This window comes from Lepisma saccharinum, chromosome 26, assembly GCF_977018435.1.
Source record: "Lepisma saccharinum chromosome 26, izLepSacc3.1, whole genome shotgun sequence".
NCBI lineage: Eukaryota > Metazoa > Arthropoda > Insecta > Zygentoma > Lepismatidae > Lepisma > Lepisma saccharinum.
In genome coordinates this window covers 25,543,317-25,567,866 of record NC_139254.1, presented here as the reverse complement: position 1 = coordinate 25,567,866, position 24,550 = coordinate 25,543,317, and the positions used below count along the sequence as shown (strand labels likewise).

At 37.8% G+C, this 24,550-nt stretch overlaps 1 protein-coding gene across 3 annotated transcripts in view; it reads right to left on the bottom strand.

Annotated features, from left to right (window-relative positions):
* The window catches only part of LOC145979847 (mitogen-activated protein kinase p38a-like), a 78,674-nt gene that overhangs the window by 15,481 nt on the left and 38,643 nt on the right, over positions 1-24,550 (bottom strand). Inside the window, exons 4-7 of one of the 3 annotated variants that reach the window (XM_083112882.1) lie at positions 18,585-18,726; positions 16,298-16,460; positions 13,754-13,825; positions 6,661-6,740 (exon numbers count right to left, since the gene is read on the bottom strand). In XM_083112882.1, the coding sequence (XP_082969008.1) occupies positions 6,661-6,740; positions 13,754-13,825; positions 16,298-16,460; positions 18,585-18,726 (457 nt within the window). Of the gene's footprint in view, positions 1-1,745; positions 1,826-6,660; positions 6,741-13,753; positions 13,826-16,297; positions 16,461-18,584; positions 18,727-24,550 lie in introns of all 3 variants that reach the window. The other 2 variants (XM_083112884.1, XM_083112883.1) reach the window with 2 other exon arrangements.

Here is a 24,550-nt window from a genome sequence, read left to right as displayed (position 1 = left end):
CATGTTGCTCATCTTATTTTAGAAACCAATTAATTCATTATTGTGGTTTATAGCAGCCTTCAGCACTTGTAGTACAGGCTTCACCAAGGTAAAATGTCCTTAGTTTCCCCAATCAGAGAGAAAACCACAGCCATAAATCTAAAGGTGTAGTGAACACAGACAAAGGCAGGATAGTTTGGAGTTGCCAAGCGGCTTGGCACTCCCACCCCTGCCCTCAAAACAGGACAGGGAGAGGGTGGCATAAGTGCACATTCTTCCCTCGCTCCCTTGAGAATTTTTCGACAAACGCGAAAGGTTCGATTTGGTCAGTTTCTTTTTTTACGTTCTTGTCTCCATTCCTCCCTTATATACATTCCGCTGGGTGATACAGTGGCCATATCCAGAGGGTTGGCTGCTGATAGAAGGGAGAAAATATGTGGCAATGCTTTAGACTGTCAACTGTGACACGCATTGTGGTTTTAGAAAAAAAAAAAAAAAGGGATGGGGTAAGGACACTATAACATGGCAAGTCCTTTAAGGGCAGTGAAAGCTTCAAATCTGCACACTGTACCTCAAAATCAGTAAGCAATAGAGAAGGAGTGGGGAAGCCCTTTGCATTAAGAGGTAAACAATACTGCAGTGGGAAAAAAAACGTTTCTTCTGCCATGATTACAATGCAACACTGCACAGGGGAGTTACTAACAAGAGTTTTCCCACAGCACGAGCAAGACAGACGAAGTCTCCTGCCTCATACACTTTACTATTTCCACCCCTCTTGCAGCACTAAAGTGTATACGAGAGTGCTCTTTCACTTGTCTGGCAGACTGCCTATGCCTTCTTTATAGCACCTGAGGTGTTCGGGTAAGAAGAGCAACACGGAAATGCAGTATGTCCGACAAGTCCCCATACATGCACGAATCGAGTTGTGATTGTATTGAAAATTCACATTCGCTTTATACTCGCAGGACAATTTGGTACTATACCAATTCAACCAGTAGATTACAATCTCTAGAACGTTCATGACGTTGGGTCTTTAATAATATTATTAGAAAGTTTAAGTAAGCAGGCATGGGCTGAATTTAAATTTTTATTTCTTATATTGTTGTTGTGATAGTAAGTTGTTCTTATTGATTTTGTTTGCTCACAAGTATGTTATAATGTAAATACATATGCAATTATATATTTAGGAATAATATGTAATATAATTTATGGGGTACTGGGACTTCTCGAACATTCTGTAGAAAACTTTTTCCACACAAAAAGCACCAGCACAAGCAAAAACATTTAGTTCCTTACAAATGTATTCCTTCCAATTGATCTCATACTGGACAAGTAAAACCCATTCCATAATATCCTCTCTCTTTCACAGCTTCAATAATATTTTGACATACGATTCATTCATGAAAATATTTTCGCTATTCTTTCATCTCCCACATATCCTACATTATTCTGCTAGTAAAAGATAAATATAAGTTTAATGTTTTGTACTTTTCCCCCCACATTCTAAATAGTTTCTCATTTTCTCAACATTCTCCCAAACATTACGTTGCCACTCTAATTTAGTTTACAGAACTGTACAGAGATATCATATCAAACTTGTGTAAATATCTGTGAGATAAACATTTGCATTTTACGGCGAATTAGTCGAGACAGCAAGAATTCAAATGAAAATGCAATAGTGCATTTTGTTCCCATCATTTCCCTCAAACTTCTCAGTCTGCTAAAATTAAACCTGCGTTCAAACAGTCATCATGCATTGTCATTACCTCCTCACTACAAAGTGTGTTTAGTAGGTCACCATCTGGCTTTCCCATTAACTTCATGATTCTCGTTAACTGGTCTACAGCTGAGAAAGTTCTAGTAAAGGAATAAATCTCTCTTCTTGCAAATTACAAATGTAAAAGATAGTAGCTACACTAGGAACACTCAAAACTATTTCAGAACTCAAAAAGAAAAGCTTCTGATGCAAGACACTCGTCCACTTGACACTGACACAATGTGCAGTTGACACACAATATCAAACGTAGTGGTAACAAGAAATGAAGACACAGAACAGGATCAAAAAACATTAGGAGTAATAGAAATTCAGAAGATGCAGCGTCATTTGACTCAGCACTAGCTCAAACGGAAAGCAATGATTCACATGAACAGCAACATGCCATATTATGGACTACATTTAGAAAGGCGTTTTAAAGATGAATACAAGAATGTATAGCAAATTTTGGTTTTGCATGACAATAACTTTGCTGACAATCTAGTAACGACGAAACTGGATTATCCAGTTGTAAAGGAAAGCTTGTTCAGGAATTTTATATGGTTTTGGGAGGGATATCAAAATTTCTCTCTAATTTCTTCTTTGGCTTTGGTTGCTTGGTTGATTTGGTTCATTTTACTTCATTTTTTTGCCACTTTTGGCTAATCGTGAAGATGAGGTTGAGTGATGATATGATGAAATTGATGAAGGAACTCTCACAAGGAACACCCATGTCCATTCTGGAATTCGAACTCGGGCCCTTGTCATCGTAGTGCTAAGAACTCGGCCACTGAGGTTGGCAATTCCTCCTTTAGCGTCAGGGGCCTTGACATAGCTTTCGCTTTCTCAACAATGCTGGTCCATTTCTTTCTATCTTGCCCTTTTGGTCTCCATCTTGTTATTCTGTATGTTCTGAAGTCTCTTTATGTCATCTATCCTTTTGTCCTGCCTTTCAGAGAGGGGTTTCCCAAAGACTAAGAGAAGGATCCCTGACAGAAAATTAAAAAGGTGGGAGAAACCTTGTTGACATATGAACAGGTGTTCTCAGATTACCAGCCAGGTTAAATTGGTGTTAGCTTCCAACATTTCGAGCGCATACATTGCTTTCATCATCATTCCCTTCAAGCTATGCTCGAAACATTGGAAGCTAATGCCAATTTAACCTGGCTGGTAACCCGAGAACACCTGTTTGAATCACGTCACCAGGAAAGCTACAATTCCTATACTTGTTGGCATAGTAAAGCCAGGGAAATTAACCACAAATGAAAAATGTGGTCTCACAGAGTGGGGTCTCCATGTAAGGTTAACAGTCCTATTCCATAAAAAGCACCTTGTTCAGAATTCAGAAGTCAATACAGCCAAGCCAGATGATATTAGAGAGAACAAAAAGGCAATAATTCCTATCTAGCTGGTGCCAATATTCCTTCTTCCTCACATATTCTATTTTATTTGTCTTCGAGGCAACTGCAAGGCAGGGTGTTCTAAAATTCTCCTCCAATAAACAAGTTACAGTAACTGTTTTTGTGAGAATATTGTTATTACATTGAAAAAGGTTACTTCCATGTAACTTAGGAAGTTTCTACTTGCACAAAATGCATGAAATGGCAGGAGGGTTCATTCCATGGAAACTGAGTACTAGGGGCAGATCTGTGTGGACACAGAAGCTTCATGCTACACTAATTCGTAAACTGCAATACAATTTGTCAAGAAGACCCTCCTCCCTAGTGGGTATACAAATGACAGGAGACAATGGTGAAGAGATTGTGTATCAAAAGAAGGTAGAAAAGTGTGGATATCACAATTGGGCAACACAAGAGGACAGTAAACATAAATACTCAAATATGACATATTTTGCAAATGAAATTGTTGTAAGTAGAAGGTACCTTATAAATAGTGAAGATTCAAGTGGTAAAAAAAGTATGCTGGATCATAAGTTGCTATTTACTCGGTTTCTTTAATACATATTTTCTCAGAAAATTGTTATTGCCAAATCAATGTACCAGTTTGTAAATTTATCAATTTACAAAACTTCAGTGCTAATTTAAAAGGTTTAGTGAGTATTTTGAATATCAAAATGATAGATTCATTTTTAGATTTATATACAGGAAATATATCTTTCATTTGGCAACATCAAATATTCAATCAATTACATTAATGGATGAAGGAAGGTATGTGACAAATTACATTTGATTTCCAACACTTATCTTTAGTTTATAATTTGTGAAATAAATCGTATTCCAGGAAAAGTTGCAAATATAAAAAAAAAAAATTCAATAATCAAACAATTGCTAATTAAATCTAGCCTATGCATATTTCTATTTTTCTTATGATTTTAAAAATGCAATTTTTATTGCTTATTTTACTTTAAAAAAGGTTATGATAGAGTATGAAAGTGTTCTGTGTTCACTTCTAAGAAGTAATCAAGGAGAAAATACGAACTTACTTATTTTCTTTATTTGTTAGTGGAGGAAGTAATCTCCTAAATGTTCATATCACAATCTTGTGCACCTGCCTCAAAATCTCTCAAGTAAAACTCCAGTATACTTGTATATTAGTGAATAACTGTTCTCAATTCAAAATTTTAAAAACTATTAGGAATTACTTCTATTAGAACTAGTGAGTGCTGATTTTTTTTCTGAGAAAAGAAAACCTAACTATCAATTCCCAAGTTTTCACAGTTCAAAAAATTAGTAATGTTAGAACAGAGAAATTTAAAGAAACAAACAAAATCTTCAAGGAAGTTGCTAATGGTATCATTACCATTGTAGGAATAGATTAATATAAAATTTTACTGGTACCGATACAAAATATACCAATACTGGCATTCTAGTAATCTCATACATATTGTGAGGAATCAATCATTTATTGGCCTTCTTCATTATTATCTGTAATCATGTGACTGCAATAGGTTTCACTTTAATTTGTAATATGTACCAGGGTACATATTTTATATTCATAAAACAAAATGGCAAAATTAGGCAAATTATTAGAAATATTAAACAGGCAAAATTATCAGATTTTTTTTTGCCTACAAACCAACGTGCCTATACAGGGTGACACCCATAAGAATGGGAATTATAGTTTTCATTCTTACTATGTTCTACAGATGGGGCAAATTGGTTTCTATCAGTAGCAGCTGAAGTGTATAATCAGTCAAAATTGCTGATACTGGCAAACTGCTATATAGTCTGTGATTTCATGTACAATTCTGAGATTTTGTTAGTTTTTGTAAATATAAAATAATAATTCATAAGCTCTGTTTTTTGTTAAATACGTGTCTAAATACTATATTGGCCCGAATATAAGCTGCCCCCGCATATAAGCCGCAACCTAAAATTTGAAGGAGTGAAAAGAAAGAAAAGATGATACCCGAATATAAGCCGAGGGAAGAAAAGAAAATACCGGTTACCATTTACCGGCAGATTCAGGGAGTTCAGAGATGCCAATATACTATGATACAATTATAATTAAATATAACACATGTATAGTTACTGTACTACAATTACAGCAGAACTGTACATCACACAATTTGAATTTCCATTCTCTCTCTCTCCTTCTTTATCTCCTTCTCTATGTTGGTTTCTTCTAACTTTCTCTGCCTTTCTCCCTTTTTTGTTTTCCTCTACTTCTCCCCTCTTTTCCACTCTCCTTTTGTATCTTCTTTCTCTCCTCTTCATGTCTTTCGCATATGATTTGACGAAATGTCATAATTTTTTTAAGGCCGCGAATATAAGACGCATCCTAATTTTTCACAATTTAAATTTGATTAAAATGTGAGGCTTATATTCGGGCCAATGCAGTACTATAGTCTTATTTTCTACTTGTTATTTCACACTGTCTTCCAGTCAATTTTTGACTAATTGCAATAATGATGAGTGTTGATTAGATGGAATTATGAGGGATCGAAACTTTGGTGGTGAGATTAAAAGTCAACTACTTAAAGCATTCAGCAAAGCTGGTACTTTTATTCCGTACATTAAAACCTAGTACAGCCACTCAAGTTTGCTTTCAATCGAATAATTGATTTGGTTTATTTTACTGAACTTCCTTGCCACTTTTGACTAATCACAAAGATGATGATGAGTGATGACATGATGAGGTTGATAAATGGACAATCACAAAGAACACTCATGTCCAGACAAGAGATTCGAACTAGGAACCTCTAGCATCATCGTGATCTGTGCTGACCGCTCAGCAAGTTTGTTTTTTAAGTCCACTTTATGCACCAAGAGGTTAATCGGGACTGGTCTACAATTAACAGTAAGATACGAACTACTATGTGCTTCCACCAGGTATCAAATCCAGAATTCCTTGACTACAAGGTGGCAATGTTACCTAAAGTAGTTATCCAGTTGTGTATATTAAGAAAACACATTATCGATTCAGATTCTTTATGGGACACATGCAATTTTTAATTAACAATAATTTTGACATTGATATTTTTATCCGTGTCAATCAAAATTTCTAATCAGTCCATCCCCACTACACTGTTTAATATTCAACTTATTTTCACTGATTGGTTGCATTCGTCACTAAAGTGTTCATTAGGTAAGTCACTCACAAACCAAACCTACTTCTGCAACACCCAGTTTTCATAAAGCCGTTATACTACTACATCATAGAAGTCCTACTGAATGCAACAAGCAATGCAGAAGAAAAACCCTCGAAAGTATAGAAGTTTTGAATAAGTTTGTAAGAATGCAGATAACTTTCACACCAGGTAACATTAATAACATTTCAACCTTCACCAGGACAACATTTCTAGTTACAAGGAAGACAACAGCTGATGTTACTTGAGACAAAAGTAATTTCAAACAAGCAAGATGTCACATCTAACAAAAGCAGAAAAAAGTACATTTACACACAATTACCAATATGTATAGAAAACAATGCACCATTGTAACACATAACATCTAAAACATACTTACTGACTCGCTTGATATCTTTTGGATGAAATCTTGATTAGGTGTGCCCAAGACTTCCATAATAAGATTTAACTGGTGGATATCTATTCGAAAGGCTAAGGGGAAAATGACTATCATGCAGGATAAATGACAAGCAACAGCAACTAATGGAAACTTGGGATAAACTGGTGCCACTCTGAATCGATACCAATCTTAATACTCTTTCAGATTATTGCCCTAGAAAATATGTAACTATTTCAGTAATATGAAGTCAAACCGGGTAGAGCTTTGTGTAGTGCATTTCAAATTTAACAAAGTTCTGAACCAATATATTCTTACATTCAAGCGGAAGAGGATTAGAATTTCAAAAATGTTACCATGCTTTAAAAAATGGGGTGAAATTCATAGAAGTAACTCAATGTGTATACAGATTTGTAATTCTTAAATAGCAAAAATAAAGAAAGTATTTGCAATATAGGTACAGCATCTGACTGCTGGGGGAGACCCAAGTTCGATAATCTAAGGAAGAAATTTTTCCAACCTTGTCTCTGCATGAAGCATCTCACCCATCCTCTAATAAATTTGTACTTTGAGACACATACCAGACAGGAGAAACGAATTGACTAAGTAGCAGTGACATTGGTTACGCATTAATTAAACGTAACTCACAGAATCAACAAAATACAATACTATCCCAGAATCTGGCTATACAGAGTGTTTACTTAATAGTCCATTATTTTAAACTGGAAAACAAATGCTCCTGGAGTTAAGAGAAAAAATATCCAGGAAGTGAGATCAGCACACAACATTTATTGAAAAAATAAGTACTTTGGTGTGAGCCCTTTTGCATGGAGTGTGGGTTGCAGTACATCTGGAGTGACCTATGAATGGTCAGCTTCAATGTACTAAACCCTTGCTAAAAATTTAGATCGAAGGCTAATTGCCCTAGACAGACGAATGATACTTGTTATACGCGGAATGAACCATAGAATCGGACTATATAACATTTATGCACATTGAGTGTATATATGGATGCCGGGGAGATTCCAAAATTTCAGAAAAAAAAATGTCCCTCTTCCCCTCCTCCCCTGGACAACAAAGTACAGGACATTGTCAAAATACACATGGAAATGATTGCTGGTATGTCTGGAACAATAAAATAATTGCACTATTATCATAGGAGCAATAGAACACAACTGTACCCCCCAAACGACATGTCTATACGTCACCGACTCAGTTTCAAAGGAAGCCGCCATTTCCCCCCTTTTTATGGAAGAATAAGACGTGCAAGTGTCTTTATGGTGCAGAAGAATATGTGTTAACAATAATATAAAAGAAGAAAATCGCAATTCCAGCAAATAAGAGCAACATTATGATGTATAAACTACAAACATGTTGAAATATCTCTATTGAGATATTTGGTACCCGAGGGGTTACATGTAAATATCTCGATCGAGATATTTGGTAAACAAGAAGTTAAAACTAAACTCCATGACACCACAGCCCTGTAAGGGTCAGGGCCAGCCGGAATAAGTTTTTTATTGGGTGATGCATGATTAGCATATTGAGTCCCATCGCCGATGTTTTCTGGCTTTCGAGACTGGAACCTGCTAAGAAGCTCCTCAATTGACCTAACAATGCTGGGCCAGTGCTGAAATTTTTGGGGCTACTACCAGGAATTGAGCCCAGGACCGCAAGCACCAAAGGCAAGACTGCTAACCATTTGACTATGCAGGAGGCTCTGTACTGAATAAATAAATAATTTTCATAAATTCAGGTGTATTGGTTTTCCAGTAGTAACAAATTTGCATGAAAGATTTGTCAATGGGACATCCTGTACCAAAGGGTGCGTAAAACAGCATAACTTTTTTCAAAAAATCTATGACAAAAATGTATTCTTTTGTCTTCAGCTACAGCCCACTTAACGAAAAATACAAATTGGTAGCATTACACAATCAAGGAAAAAAAATACTGATTCATGCAGTTGAATTTTGTGCAACACACATACAATAATATGCAGAACCCTGACAAAATTAGTAAAGGTGCAAGGTAATATTTATGTTTTTACACCTATAATGCATTAAGTAAAATTTTACATCTATGACTGGCCATGAGGAAAAGTACTGGTATCGGATAAAGTAGCACCAACTTAACTCCGAATAATATAACAGAAAACAACATGCAAATCATTGGAAAATTATAAACTAAACATACCCCATCTTTGCCTGGCATGCACAGAGAAAGTCCGCACAACAAATAAAAACACATCCATGAACAAGTAGAGCTACACGTTTTTGGAAGATGGCTACACTGAAATATCTAATAAGACCAAAACTGTAGATAATATGTCATGGTTCTTTTTGATAATATAATGACAGCTCCAACTTGATAATTACTGCACATGTGCAACAACATTCTACATGGGTACAAAAAATGAACACAAACATCAGGAAAAATAATATTATCACATAGAAAGTAACAATGAGATAACAAGCAAAAGCAAACTAATAACCACCAAGCCTTTGGCAAACAGTACTTTTAGCTATGGTTAGTTCACTGCTTGCACTGGAGTACATAATTCACACTATAATCTTTGATTGTATACATACGAACTTTAACCTAACTATCGATCAGCATGTATTACTTAACTAGCCTGTTATTGATTTAAATTTCATTTTATTGATTTAAATTTCATTCATTCTTCATGTACAATTGCAAAATATTTTTAGTACGAAACTTGACATATCATGTTTGCAAGTTCAGTTGATATTGTATTTCATATTTTTGTTATTTAGTCACTCCTCTGCCACTTTTGTCTAATGCAATGATAAGGTATAAGTTGAGTACATGAAATTGACTATAGAACACTCACAATTAACACCCATGTCCAGGCTAGGCTCGAACCTTGGAACTCCAGTGGCAAGATTGAAAAGTCGAACACTTTGCCATCACGCCATGCTATATTTGCTACACTCATGAACAAATGAACTACATACTCTCTTAATACTTTCCAGCCATATATCACCTAAACGATATTTCTCCTTAACCAGGTTACAATTCTTTGCATCAATCAATGAGAAGTAGGTGTAAATAACTGTTATACCCATCCTTAAAAAGATGAAACGTTATGTACATGCTATGACTTTCCATGGCATTGTACAACTCAAAAGAGTCCATGATTCTACATACTGATAATTAATGGGCAGATTTATAGGTACTAAAAAGAAATCTAAAAAAAAACTAAAAAAAAAAACCAGGAATGCCATTAATTGTAAAAATAGGCACCTAAATGGATAGTGAGAAATTATATATTTTCCTACATTTTATACCCAGAGATGTATACCCATTTTGGAATGAACATTACACAGTTAATTTTACACCAAACTGTATTATTTTTGTTGTATAATGTGTGTGATCTATTGCCATTTATTTTACATTTATTTATTTGTTTATTGCAGTTACCATGGAGTCATGGTCGGTTGAACATCACGTGTTCATGTATGATGCCTATGTTGCAGCTCAGAGGTTCAGCACCTGGTGGTGTTTTTGGAGTTACAGTGTCTGTGGTTCGATACTCCTTAACTCATTTTAAGATTGTTTTGCATGTTGGAACTGATCCATGCCACCTTACGTGGAAGTGTCGGGCCGTTTCTCACATAGTCATCATACGAGAACACGCGATGTTCCACCGACAATGACTCCATGGTGACTGCAATATATAAATAAATAAATGTAAAATAAATGGCAATATATCACACACATTATACAACAAAAATAATAGAAATGTGGGTGTCTACGGGCGGTCTCTCTCTCTCTCTCTCTTTCCCTCTTGCCCCCTCTTTCACTCTTTCTGTAGGGGGAGAGAGAGAGAGAGAGAGAGAGAGAGAGAGAGAGAGATAAGCCACGGGTGGGTTCCCTTCCTCTTCTCTGGAAAGTTTGGGGGGAGAGAAAAGGGAGAAGAGAGAGAAGGGAAGTGAAAAGAGAGAGAGAAAGAGGAAAAGAAAAATGGGGGTGTCCTCTCTCTCTAAAGATCTCTCTCTCTCTCTCAACTCTCTCTCTCTCTCTCACTCCTTCTTTCCTTGCCTCACACTCTTCTCTCTCTCCCTCTCTCTAGGAGGGAGAGAGAGAGAGAGAGAGAGAGAGAGAGTGGGGAGAGCAATTCTCTTCCTCCTCTCTCTTTCTCTCCTTCCTTCTTTCCGAGAGAGAGAGAGAGAGAGAGAGAAACGGGAGAGAGGGCTCTCTCTCTCGCTCTCTTTATTAAACTCTTCCTCTCTTGTCTCCCATTTCTCTTTTCCAATAGAAAGAAAGAAGGAAAGAAGAAAAGAAGGAGAACCCCCGGGGGGGAGGGGGGGAGAAAGAAAGAAATAGTGTCCAACATCGAACAACGTACTGTTAGGAAGAGGATACTCGCGAATTTCACATGATTGCCAGCAGGTAGCAGTAGCAACCCCCTCCCCCACCCCTTGCATCAGATTCAAGCAAGATGGCGACGTCACAACAAAAAGCTTTCTGTGTACTGCACTTTAAAGTGTGTGAATCAGTGTAGCGTGAATTTTCGGCGACAGTATGGTGAGAACTGGCTTTTCCCACAGTTACAGCTTGATTCCACTTCATTTTCCAACAGGATGGAGCTCCACTGCATTGGCACCGGGATGTTCAAAGATTTCTGAACAACACACTTCCTCAACGATGGATAGGCCGTAATGGTCCAAACGATGAGGAATTGCATCCATGGCCTCCTAGGTCGCCCGACCTCACTGTGTGTGATTTTTTTCTTGTGGGGTAGATTAACGACACAGTTATGTGCCTCCACTTCCGACTACTGTGGATGAACTGCGAAATTGGATCACAGCAGCAGTGGAAGCAGTGACTCCAGACATGTTCGCATCTGTATGGGACGAATTCCCCTACCGTATGGACATATGCTGAACATCCAAAGGGGGTCACATTGAGAACTTATGAACATTTTTTATGTAAAAATTTATGTATAGCTGTATATTTTAAAAACAATTCCAAGTTTCTGGTTTGATAAATAAAAAATATATAGTGTTTTGAAATCGGATGATTCTTTTTTAAACATCCTGTATTTTGAACAACTTATATTGATCAAACATCAGTATTGGTAGAAATCAGTAAGATTCATTGATTTTTATATTATGGACATGTCAACAACTGGGCTATTTTTACCAATCAACAATACCCCTTAACTAAAACATAACTGAGAACAGAACCCCTAGCAAATGTAAAAGTTGTGGAAGAAAATACAGAAAAATACGGAGTGGTATGTAGATACAATAAGATACGAAAACTGATTGTTAATTAATTCATCTGCATCTGAGATACGAGGGGCATTTACAAATGATTTAGACTGGGGCTGGTATTTGAACCCCGTAATAGGCAAGCCAACGACAATACAGTAGTCTGAAATAGTCGACCTTGAAGAGTGAATAATGATGCAGGAGGCCGGTAGATGTCAGGAGTAGTGTGATTAGCACACCATTTTACGGGCAACCTGTGTGGCATCACTGACATATCATGGAATGTGAATATCACGGGCAGAGGTGCACTGCGTGGTTCCTGTGGAAAAAAGGAACAGGCCAGCAACCACTTACAGCAGATTGCGCACAGTGTGTGGTGACGGTGCACCGTCACGTGCGACGGTGTTTAACTGGGTGAGTGGATTTGCAAGTGGGAACGAAAGTGTTGAGCAGAGGAAGAGCTTCATGACAATGCTCGTCCGCATACCAGCCACTGCACTGAGGATAAGCTGAGATCACTGGGGTTCACTGTGTTGGCACATCCTCCTTACTCAACAGACCTCACACCGAGCGACTACACCCTCTTCAATGAAATGAAGAAGCCCTCCGTGGTGTCAGATTTCCAGACAATGATGTCCTACAAGCAGCTGTCAGAGACTGGGTACGTGACATCGTGCGGCCATACGAAAGCTACCGGAGGTAGAGGAAGATTATTTCCGTAACATCTTTGGCTGTTATGCATTTGAAGCATCGGAACGAGTCACAACTCTCGACGCAGCCAATTAATCAAGCGAGCCGCTGATGTCATCTCAACCCAGAACCTATCGCTAAGCTCGTTGCTCAGGTTCTACATGCCCACTAGGCTCGCTAGACAGATTCGCGCAGTTCGCTGGAGAAGTTCCGAAAGTAATTTGACTCTAGCAACGTTGCATCGCTCTTCAGAGAAAAAAACATGGAAATTGCTGAAAACTAACCTGAGAGCCTGAACCATCCACGACATGTTATGTGTCAGTCTAAATCACTTGTAAACGCCCCTCGTACTATCAATTTGTGCCAATAGAAACAGTGGTATTTGAAATGAATAGGCTCCAAATTTTAAAAAGCAGTATGATTAGAGACTTTTTATGTTTTGACATCATGAATGAAAGGCACCGTTAATGAAAACATGTGATCCAAATAAGTTGAGGCTGAATGTAGCACACAAAACTCAAACGTCAACAATTCTTCATTATCTAAAACGAAGTCAACATACTCACAGTTCAAATAAAAAGAGTCCATCTGCTATAGTGTGACAACAAAGAAAAGAACTTTCAGCGAAAAGTCTCCATGCACCTTCCCCTCCAACCGTTCAACTTGAGCCATAAGGAAGCATGCTCCACTCCACCCCTCCCCTCCACATGCGAGTACAATGCACAGGATTCTGCACAGGTCTTTTTGTCCGTGGTTTCACTATACCCTGACTCATACTTCTCCCTTTGAATCAAAATTTTGCACCTCAACTGACAGTAAAAAATGTTGCTACTTCTTGTGAAAGATATACAATACTTTTACCGCAGGCATATGTATAATGAACATTGTAGAAAAACGCTACACTAGCACACACAAATCAAATGTGATTTATTCTCCTCTAGTACTACTTGCAAATCTTGTAGTAGATACCACGACTACACTGTACACGTTCATCTAACATGCAATACATTTGTATTGTAAGTTATCACTTAGTTGCAATCATATCTTACCATGTGCACATCTAGCATTTGCAGGAACTAAAACTATTTTATACCTACATACATTCACTTGCAAAATGCACACACTTTCTCACGCAAGCCATTCACTCTATATCTACATTGGAAGGATACGGTCTGTTCCAGGAAACAATGTACGAGAGGTGAGGAGCTCTGCCATAATACATCCAACCGACCAGATGTCCACTAGCAAAGAAACAAAACACTACCATTAACCACAACTATCAAAAAACTACTTGATACATGATATATGTTGATATATGACATTAATCACTAGAGATGGTATTTTCATGACTTCGTGGCAAGATATTATTTCCCACAGCTTCCACCAACTCCTAGTATTTGTCTCGCAGTTCGGCCATGGAGAATAGCAATTTTCACATAAGAACGCCGAGTAACTACAATCGTGCATGAATGTTGACTCACCACTGATGTTCACGCACTCTAAGTGTGATAATCGTACTTCCCTCTGCCATCTAGCGATGAAATGTACTACTATAGGTGGCTCGCTCGGGATGCAAGATCATACTCATATAGTAGTTGCTATGGCTTTCTTTTGTTTGTTTTTTCTACTGGCAATGAAACCATGTGACTAATACATGCATATAGAATGATGCTTTTGTTTATGATTTTTTTGGCACTTCCCTACCAATGCCTGGTACAATTTCATATATACAGGGTGTCATTTTAATGGCACCCACGAACCACAGATTCGTATAGAGGATATCAAAACAAACAAATTTTCTCAGTAACATTTTCCTCGTTGGTGCATCGATTTGACGCTACAGCCATTCAAAAAAGACCGTTTTGCCGCCTGGCTGCTGGCAACCCAACACAACATTTGATCGTATCTGTGACATCATTTCCTGCGGCGAAACAGCGCACGGCAAGGTTGCAAGGAACACACAAATTTTGTGAAAATGATGAACTACCAACCACATTACTACCTGTAAAACGAAGCGAGAAACACATCCAGTAGACCGAACATCAGCCAGAAGATCAGCAGTCATCTCAGGGGAAGGGAGAAATGAACCAACAACATGAGAAATGGTAAAAACGTATTCAAAATGCAGTGTCAATATCGGATTTTATCTCAACTTACATGTCAAATATCAACAACAATAAATTTTATTGCACTTACAGCTTACATGTGGCTGTTTACGCCCAGCTACATGTCAAATACTATTTGCAAATCTCGTTGCAAGGTTGATATCTACAGGTTTGTGTCCAGATGACTTGTGGTACTTTTGTGCTGATAACGGAAGTATCCGAGGTTCACGTTGTTACATTACGGCTAAAACACGTACAACCACAGTAACAATCTAATTATGAATCAGTAACAAATATACTGTCCTGTTCTCAGTTGCAAACTATTACATGTGTATCCGGTGCATAGATAAACACAGTCGTCGGGGAGCTCGTATTACTACTACTTATAGCCCTGTATTTTCAACCATTTTTGTCACTTGTCTCATAATGCCCTGAATATACATTATATTATGTGTTGCTTACCTTGGGAATTTTGAGTTCTTTCATTTTTATTTTGTCATCTGTTCAGTGTGTCACAGACAACTAGTATCAGAAGGACGAAGTAGATAGACTAAATTGTAGATGCCAACTTGGTAACTAGATTTGCAAATATTTGACACATAAGCTGAGACAAAATTCGATATGACCACTTCCACTTGAATTCTATTTTCTTTCTACCATTTTTCATATTGTTTCTTTACTTCCTGTTAGGTTACAGAACGTGTTTTCTCGTTTTGTTTTATGGTGCATAATGTGGCTGATTGTAACTATGTCATTTTTCAAAGAATATGTGTGTTCCTGGCAACCTTGGAACGCATCGCTTCACGACGGGATATGACGTCACAAATGCAATCAAATGTTGTGTGTGGTTGCCAGCATTCAGGCAGCAAAACAGTTTTTTTTAACGACTGTAGCGCCGAAATGATGAACCAACGAGAAAAATGTTACTGAGAAAAGTTGTTTGTTTTGATGTCCTCTATGCGTTTCCGTGGGCGCCATTAAAATGACACCCTGTATATCCCAGCCATCCACTAGAGGTTAAAAAGAATCAGCAAAGACAACTTTAAGAGGATGAGGCAGAAGGTGTGCATTTATATCAATTCTCTCAAAATGTTTACAAGCATTGGAAAAGAATAGAACAGTTGGTTGGTTGGTTGATTTGGTGTTTTAAGTCCACTTTGTGCACAGTAAGGCTAATTGGGACTGGACCTACAGTTTAAAGTGGTATCCGAACCATTATGTGTCTCCACCAGGTATCGAACCCGGGACCAAGAATAGAACAGTGAGAGATTAATGGATTTCTCCTCATGTTGCAGTTTTAAACAGATCTTGAAGCTCATTATTAAGCTATATAAAGTTTATTAGAAATATAATTAACAATGTCCATGTATTTCTTATAAAAAATGAAAAAACACTCCCTACAGCTTAAAGTATTTTGCAGGTCAGAGCATGGGCATTTTTCATGACTGCCAGCTCTTGTTCAACACTTTGGCCTTCTGTTCAAGAGGTTTGTACATGAGATCTCTCTCACACATGGTTCCTTGTACGTCATTAAGGAAACTCATCTTTATTTTAACATATGGATGGACCAAGGCATTTAAGTAATGGAAAACTTTACATTCTTCTTACCTGTTTGATTATAATGCATCCAATTAAGCATGATTTCAGGAGCTCTGTACCATCTGGTTGCTACGTATCCTGTCATTTCGTTTTCAGTCGGCCTGGCAAGACCAAAATCTAATATTTTCAATTCACAGTCTTCATTAACTGCTATATTTGATGGTTTCAGGTCCTGAAAAATAAATGGCTTATGATATAAATCAAATGAAAATACTGAAGATTTTCCCAACAACCACCTAGTGTAAATAATAAAACCTTGGTGATTTAATCATTGTAAGTTACCTTCTATATTTTTTAATGTGGATGGGAAAGATTACTGCTTTCTGGCTATGTAGGCATATTGGTGCATTAGTAAAATTGCCAATTGCTAGGAGCATACATATTTTGTTTTTGTCATATACACAAAAAACACATTGTAGTGTTAATTTTTCATGTTTTTGAAAGGTGTGAGATGCATTTTGATACCATGTTATGTCACGAAATAATGCGAAATGAACAGCAATAATACGAAATTAACTCTTAAACATGAAATTTAAGGTTTATTTACTAACACGACACCTTCAGAGGTCTGATAATGTGCTATTAGAAATGAAATGTTAATTTTGTGTAATAAGTGAAGTTTCTACATCAAATTTAGGATTATATTCACAATTTTAAAAGGAAAATGTCTTTTTATATACCAGTTTTCATTCAATTTTTCACCTGCATAACACCGACATTTTATTTTATTTACCACTTTTGAACCCAAATGTGAATCAGTTTTTGTACCGAAATTTTGCTTTTTTATTTACCAAAAATATGCGCCTCTACCAATTGCATATTGCTTTCAAAAGTAAATTTCTGAATTACTCGTTAAATCTACTGGTCATATATGATTTCATTTATCAATTACAGAGCTGAAGTGTCAGGGTCCTCATTAGACATTTGCAATTTATATTGGATCAGCATAACATGTATATTGGTTAAAATGTCATTACCAGACCATCTTAAAATTTGATTATTAAAGGGAGGTTTAACCCTAACTTACCCATGTTGTATGAGGAACTTAATTACCTGAGGGGGGGCTCAAAGGCCCACACTTCTTTAATCACTAAAATTCAAGAAACCATTTTGTGAATGAGTCACTGCTTCCTCTGCTGATTATATACATGTGCAGTTATTTACTAATTATAATAATTACAAAAATTACCATCATTAATAAGAAATAATAACCAATTATTGGTAAAGTGCTCCCCTGCGCTTAGCAGCATGCCATGTTGCATTACAATTATGTTTTGATGAACAAAATTAATACAGAAATATTGGGAACAACCTGCAGAACAATGTAATATGTTTTCATTTTTTTATAAAAATTTTCAGTTGAAAAATTGAAGAAATAGAGGTGGTGGGCCTGAAGCCCCCCCCCCCCTCCCTTCCCCATGGGAAGTAGGGTTAAACCACTTAGAAGAGTGCTTTTGATGGCAGACATAAGTGGTTCTCTGAATTCAAATTCCAAAAAAGTCTTGGTAAATCACTACACGAGAATTTTATACCAAACTTTCATTCATAAAAGTTTTACTTTTTAAAAAGTGATATAATAATGAAGAATCTGAGTTGTTATTTGCAGAAAATCAGTTTAACCTCTTAACTGGGTAATTTCCTCGTCGAAAGCCCAATCTGCCCTGGGAATTTTTGTTGATAAATTCATGAATTTCGTAAACCAATATTTGAGTTAATATTTCTGTGCTCCATGGCATACCATTTAGGTATTGTTTATTATTTTATTGGTCCTTCTTGTACTTTTTACAATATGCGAGATTTACAACTACAATATATCTCGGATTTCCTCAGCAGGAAAAACACGCCGTCGCTTCCGATTTGCCTGAGCCATTATTGCATACGCGATAGAACTGAACGTCGGGCTGTGTTCGTTGCTTCCCGCTAACTCTAACGGTTACAACAGTCTGGAAGTCAGAGCCATCTGGTGAAACAAAGAAGAAAGTAATTGTACGAAGTATCTCGTCATACACAACAGATATCAGCAGTAAGAACATGAGAACGTAGTATCCCGTCATGCCCATTATAAATCAGTAGAGCCAGAATGGAGTATTACGTCATACCCAGTTAAGAGGTTAATAATGCTAACATCCAGTGCAGTACATTTCAAAACTAGAGGTTGAAGTTACAAAATGTGATTAAGACATCTTGTATGGTCCTTAATTTTGATTTAGGAATTTAAAAAAATGTTTATCATGGACAACTTCGCGAGGTGATTGTTTACTTATTTTTAAATGATTTTTAGTAAATTAATACTTACCCTGTGTATTATACCTGCAGAATGAATATACTTCAATCCCCTCAAAATCTGATACACAAGGAACTGAACATGGTCATCCGAGAGTTTCTGCGTCCTCACTATGTTGTTTAAATCTGCACCCATTAGGTGGGTTACCAAATACCTGAAAAGACAATTCAGCTGTTACTTCTTATTACCATCACGGATGTGCTCTTCTTCTCCGTCTAATTGTTTGTTGGATAAGGGATATAAAAATCTCATATCTTGCGCGTGTGCGAATTACTCACTTAGAATATCAAGTATTTAAAAAATATATGTATTTAAAAATACCAAACTATAGTTTACTTACGGTTTGTGAGTATGTACAATATGCCAAACTACGTTTCAGTTGTCAACTGCTCCCTTCCTCAGGTTATCTCCTTGGCTAACGAAATTGCTTCATAGCGGCGTCAAATAGAAGTAAAACAAGGAGTAAGGTGATAGGTGTTACTATGGTAAAAAAGGTTTTCTAACAGCTTGCCAATTCCTGATAAAACTCCTTTCTTTGTAAAGCTCCAAAAGCATAAAAAGTCAAAGATAAAAACTTGAAACATTAAAAAAAAAACACGCGACTCCACGCTCGCCTATGAGGTATCTGGTTTGCCTTCTTGCAGAATGCAGGAAGTTTACCAGTTCCAAAGTCCGCTCACCAGTCTTCCCTCCCCTCCTCCCTCCACATTACATTATTTTTTACCATAGTAACACCTCTCACCTTACTCCTGTTGAGTTTGGGTTCTTTCTGTTCTTCGGTAATCCAGGAAATGGAGTACAGAATACGACTGGAGTACGGACTGACTGAGGACAGTAGCAGTTGACTCCCGAAACGTAGTTTGGCATATTGTACATACTCACAAACCGTAAGTAAACTATATTTTGGTATTTTTAAATATTTTCTTTAAATACTTGATATCAAAATTTCCATTAAAAAAAAATCCAACTGTCTACTGTAAATAGCTGACTTATCATTTTCCATGGGCACCATGGCACATTTTGAAGAGCGAACACTTTCAAAACTTCCAGTCCCAAGAGGCTTACATACATAAATAAATCTCATGCACTAACAGTTAAAAGGGTTGAAATCAAGGCTGAAGTGACATCAGTTTCAGAAAATATGGGTTCTCACTTTACAATGATTCTGTTTGATATTTTTCAGAAGTACACTCGGAATTGGCAGAAAACGATGAACGATGGATTTTACATTGTTTTTCTTTTACTGTAATGATGCAAATCACTGATGGTTAGATGAAATTTATGGAGAAACACTCAATGAACATCTATATCCATGCTGGAACTAAAACTTGGGACATCAGCTTGTGAGTTCAAAAGCGAACCACTTAACACATTGGGGTCTCACGACGGGCATAGCCCGCAGTGCACTTAAAGTCAATGTGGACGAACGACGGGCATAGCCCGTCGTGCGGTATGCAATCGCTTTGCCGATTGAACGACGGGCTATGCTCGTACTTCGTCTCATGCGCGTGTTCATTCAAGCCCCTCTGTTGAAATTCCGACCGCTAGGTGACTCATGTGCTATTTTTATCTCGCACCTGTGACTATTTGTTGTCGGGTTGATGTACTGTGCATTGTTTAGAATGGCGTCGTTAGATCCAGACTGCATAGAGGATTCCGCCCCAGAGTTTGAAGTTAGCGACGGTTTTGATGATGCAGATGAATTTGAAGATTTGGAAGGTAGGTTATATTCGTAATAATTATTGTCGACAATATAAACAGTGTTGCAAACTCTAGTAATTTATGAATGAAGTGAGAAGAGGTAATTTTTTTGGGTCTATTCATCTTGCCTCTTGCTTGATTCTCCTACATGCACTGATGTATTTTTAGTTTTTTCATTTATTATTTTGTATAGTGTATGTAAAATTAAAATGTATTTTATTTATTTAGTTTATTTATTTATTTCTTTAATTTTTACAGATGACGCAGAACCAACTGATTCATCGTCTGGTCCTATCTTGCAGCCACTTTTTCATACAAAAGATAATTACTTGTAATTTGTAATTATTTTTTGTTATGTGCACATAAGAAGTATTCTTATGCAAGATTCAAAAGATGTATTGAAAGTTTATGTAGTTAATTATTGAAATTTCCAGATTACGAACTTAAAATCTTCTATATTAACATTTGTTACAATGTTGTACTTTTTTCTTCTTCACAAAACATTGCTGAAAAAAATATTAAAAAATGTCTAAAAATGAAAAGAAAATTTAAGAAATTTTTGTTCATTGAAAAGAGGAAGTTTTGTAGATTTAAGAAATATGTGGTTTAATAAAAACAAATGAAAAATATTTTTTCTATGATTTTTTGAAAAACATCCAAAAACCGCAGACCAGAGGTAACAATAATGTATTATGAGGCCAGACCCGAATGTGTTAAGGACTTGCCACTAATTTATTGTTATTATTAGAGGTGGACCAATACCAATGACTTGGTATCTATATCCGAAAGTATCAGTTAGGTTTCATTTAGGGATACTTTTTCGGCATTTTGATTGTGTGCGGGGTCCACAAAAATGCGACACGACACTTTTGCAGGCAAATTATCCTGGAAGTTATGCAAAATTCAGAGTTTCCATTGATTTTGTACCAAATGTATGTGATAAAACTGTATTTGTGATTACATAAAAGGTGTTTTCATATTCTGAAGTAATTTCTTAATATTTTAAACCAAAACTTTGGTATATTGATGCTTCTAAGTAGAGTGCAATATTCACACACTAATATTATTCAATACAGTAGAAACCTGAATTTGCGTTCCTTTATTGAACATTCTTGCACATTATGAATTTTATAAAATTTTCCTCTATTTTACATTTTCCCTGCATTTTTAAGTTATTTTTTTTACCTGTTCCCTGAAAAATGTAAAATCAAGGTTCCACTCTATTTTGAATAACCTTTATCCACCGGATCTCTCACGTGCATGTGTTTCCACTTACACCGGAGACATCTCAAGCACGAGCTTCTCAAACTTGCTGCGAAGTACAAAAAATATCGTAACTCGAGAACTAATTGACGAAGACATATGAAATTGGTTTTGTTTTCTTTCGTAAAGACAGCACTCTTAGCGGAGGTAAAATTTATACACTGTCTCTCCCAATAGTGCTAAATGAAGAAAAAAGTGTTATCCCCTCAATAGGGCAAAGCGAATTTAAAAACACGTGGCATGTAGTGGTGGTACATTTCTACGAGGGGCGTATCATAAAGAATTGCACTTTATTGTATTCGATACATACGGACATAGATACATTTAATCGGCTATATGCAGTTTCTCCACATAGTCCCCCTGGAGCTGTAGACACTTACGCCAGCGGTGTGGAAGTCGTTCGAGACCATTTTGAAACCAGTTCTTTGGAGTTGTGTGCACTCATCGCTGGACAGCCTCATGGAGTTCCTCACAATTGTTGAAATGGTGACCACGCAGGGGCTTCTTCATGGTGCCAAAGAAGTGAAAATCGGACGGTGCCAAATCGGGAGAGTATGCTGGATGTGGTAACACCTTGAAACCCAGTCGGTCAATAGCAGCTGTTGTTTCACGACTGGTGTGTGGCCGGGCATTGTCATGTTGGAGAAGCACACCTTTGCCCCATTTGCCTTGCCTCTTCTTTTGAATTGCACGATGCAACCGCGTCAGTGTTGCCACGTTGACTGCACTGTTAACGGTGGTTCCCCTCGGTAGCCAATCAATGAGGATGATGCCATCACTATCCCAAAACACAGTGGCCATTTGTTTCCCAGCCGTGGGCGCTGTTTTGAATTTCTTGGGTGGGGGGGCTACCCTTATGTTTCCACTGCATGGATTGGGATTTGGTTTCCGGTTCGTGGTAATGCAGCCACACTTCATCACCTGTCACAAGCTTCCCCATGAAATCAGCTGGATTCTGGTCGTAAAGTTCCAAAACCTCCCTGGAAATGTCTACGCGAAGTTGTTTGTGGCATGCGTTAAGACATTTCGGTACCCACCGAGCTGACACTTTACCCATTTTCAAGTAACTGTGCACAATGCGTTGCAGGGTTCGTCTGCTTAATTCCGTAATCCTCTCCAGTTCCGTAAACGTCACACGCCTGTTCTCCAGTATGACATTTTCCACACGTGTGATGTTTGCGTCTGTTTTCACACTCAAATGTCGCCCTGGACTCTTTCCCTTCTCCGTCGACGTTTGGCCGTTTTTCCAGCCAGTTACCCAATTATACACCGTTTTCCTTGACACTGCATACTCGCCACACACAGCCACTAAGCGTCTATGGATACGTGCCGTTGTTTCCCCTCCCTTCCACAAAAACCAACTCGTCCATCGTTGACCACGTTCATCTTGTTCCATGTTGTCCGCAACAGCACTCGTGACCTTGTGCTTCGACGGCTGCACAGGCCTCAGACTACGCACTGTCACACGGTGCTGCCACCTGGCGGTAGACAAGGTACATATGCGCCCATCCTGCGCAGTGCGTGGAATTACGCCATTTCATTTTGCATTAAAACAATAAAGTGTAATTCTTTATGATACGCCTCTCGTATAAGTGTGCAAAGTTTCATTGAAATCAGACTGATACTTCTTGACTAAAAAAAACACATTATATAAAGTGGCAGAGTTTCCTGCTTCGTGACAATGTCCAGAATTTAGCTTTTAGCGTCTGCTCTATGAACGCTTGATAACACCAAATTTCGAGGGAAGCACCACAAAAGACCTCTCTATAAGGATATGTAATGCACATGCCGCAACTTTGAAAAATACCAAACATTACTGGGTTTGGAAATTTTTCTTAATTACAGAAAATTTCGAACTCTGGGCCTTTGCCCCCCATTCCCTCTTGGACCCTTAATTGTCGGATGTTACTTAATATGTTGCCTTTTACTGTAACGTACAGCTCATTGTGCTGCATAAAAGGGCGTTGCCACTAAGGAAGTGTAAAAAACAGAACTCAAGCAGGAAGTAAGGACTTACGTCACATACACTTGTCTCATCCTTGACGCGTGTGATAAAGACAAGGCCCTTCCTCCCCCCCTCTTCTTAGTCAAGGGCAAGGTTACCGTAAAGGCGACCAACTGGAAGTTGAGGTGGTTTAGTAAAAATAAACAAGGCCAAGACCTTGGCCCTGACAACAGGCCTCAAGGCCTCCTAACCACAAGAAAACCTCCGTCAGGGCCAGCAAGGCCAAATGGACAGATTACGAAAATAGCCACAAGGTTGGGAGCACTAGGAGCTGGGTTGAGGACGAAGACAAGGTCGTATTGTGAATATATACTTCTTGCAAAACGAGGTTCGGGGTCTGTGTCCTGCCGGCTTGTGTGACGACGAGAGGCCGCCCTGCCTGACGCCGCTGCTATCTTAGAGGGTAAGACCCATTTTTACTAAGTGGTCTCTCCACTTAGAACTTGTCTATTAGCTATAATCAGGATATGGCCATGAAGCTAGCAATCAGTACTTAGGTACTATAGTGTAGGTCTAAGATAATAAACATATGTCATGACAAGAAACAATGCCTTTTAGTTGAAGAGTTAGTGTTAAGTTCTTAGTTATTAGGAACCCCACGCAAAAGCGTTACATTTGGTGGAGGTGCGATCTCTGCTTTATCCAGCAGAGGGCCGATCCCAGTTAAACCCCTTTTAACCCCCCAACCCCAAAATTGGTTGTCTAGATACTTTGATTCTAGGTTCCGTGTTGTCTCTTGTGGTTTGTTGGCGGTCTTTGGTTCAAAAGTGTTATTCCTCTTTTTGTCGCTTTCTGTCGTATTGGTTCCGCTTTGGTTTGTCTTGAAGTATCCGCTTTGCTCATTGTCCGGAATTATGTAGGTTTAATGGTTCTCACACGTCAACAGACGACTGGTGAACGCAAACCCCTGCTTACTGCCACCGTTACGTGTCCTCTCCCTGCTTGTTCGGAGGAAGCAATACATACACCGCTACCTACCGAAAGTGATATATTCGAAATGCCAGATCCT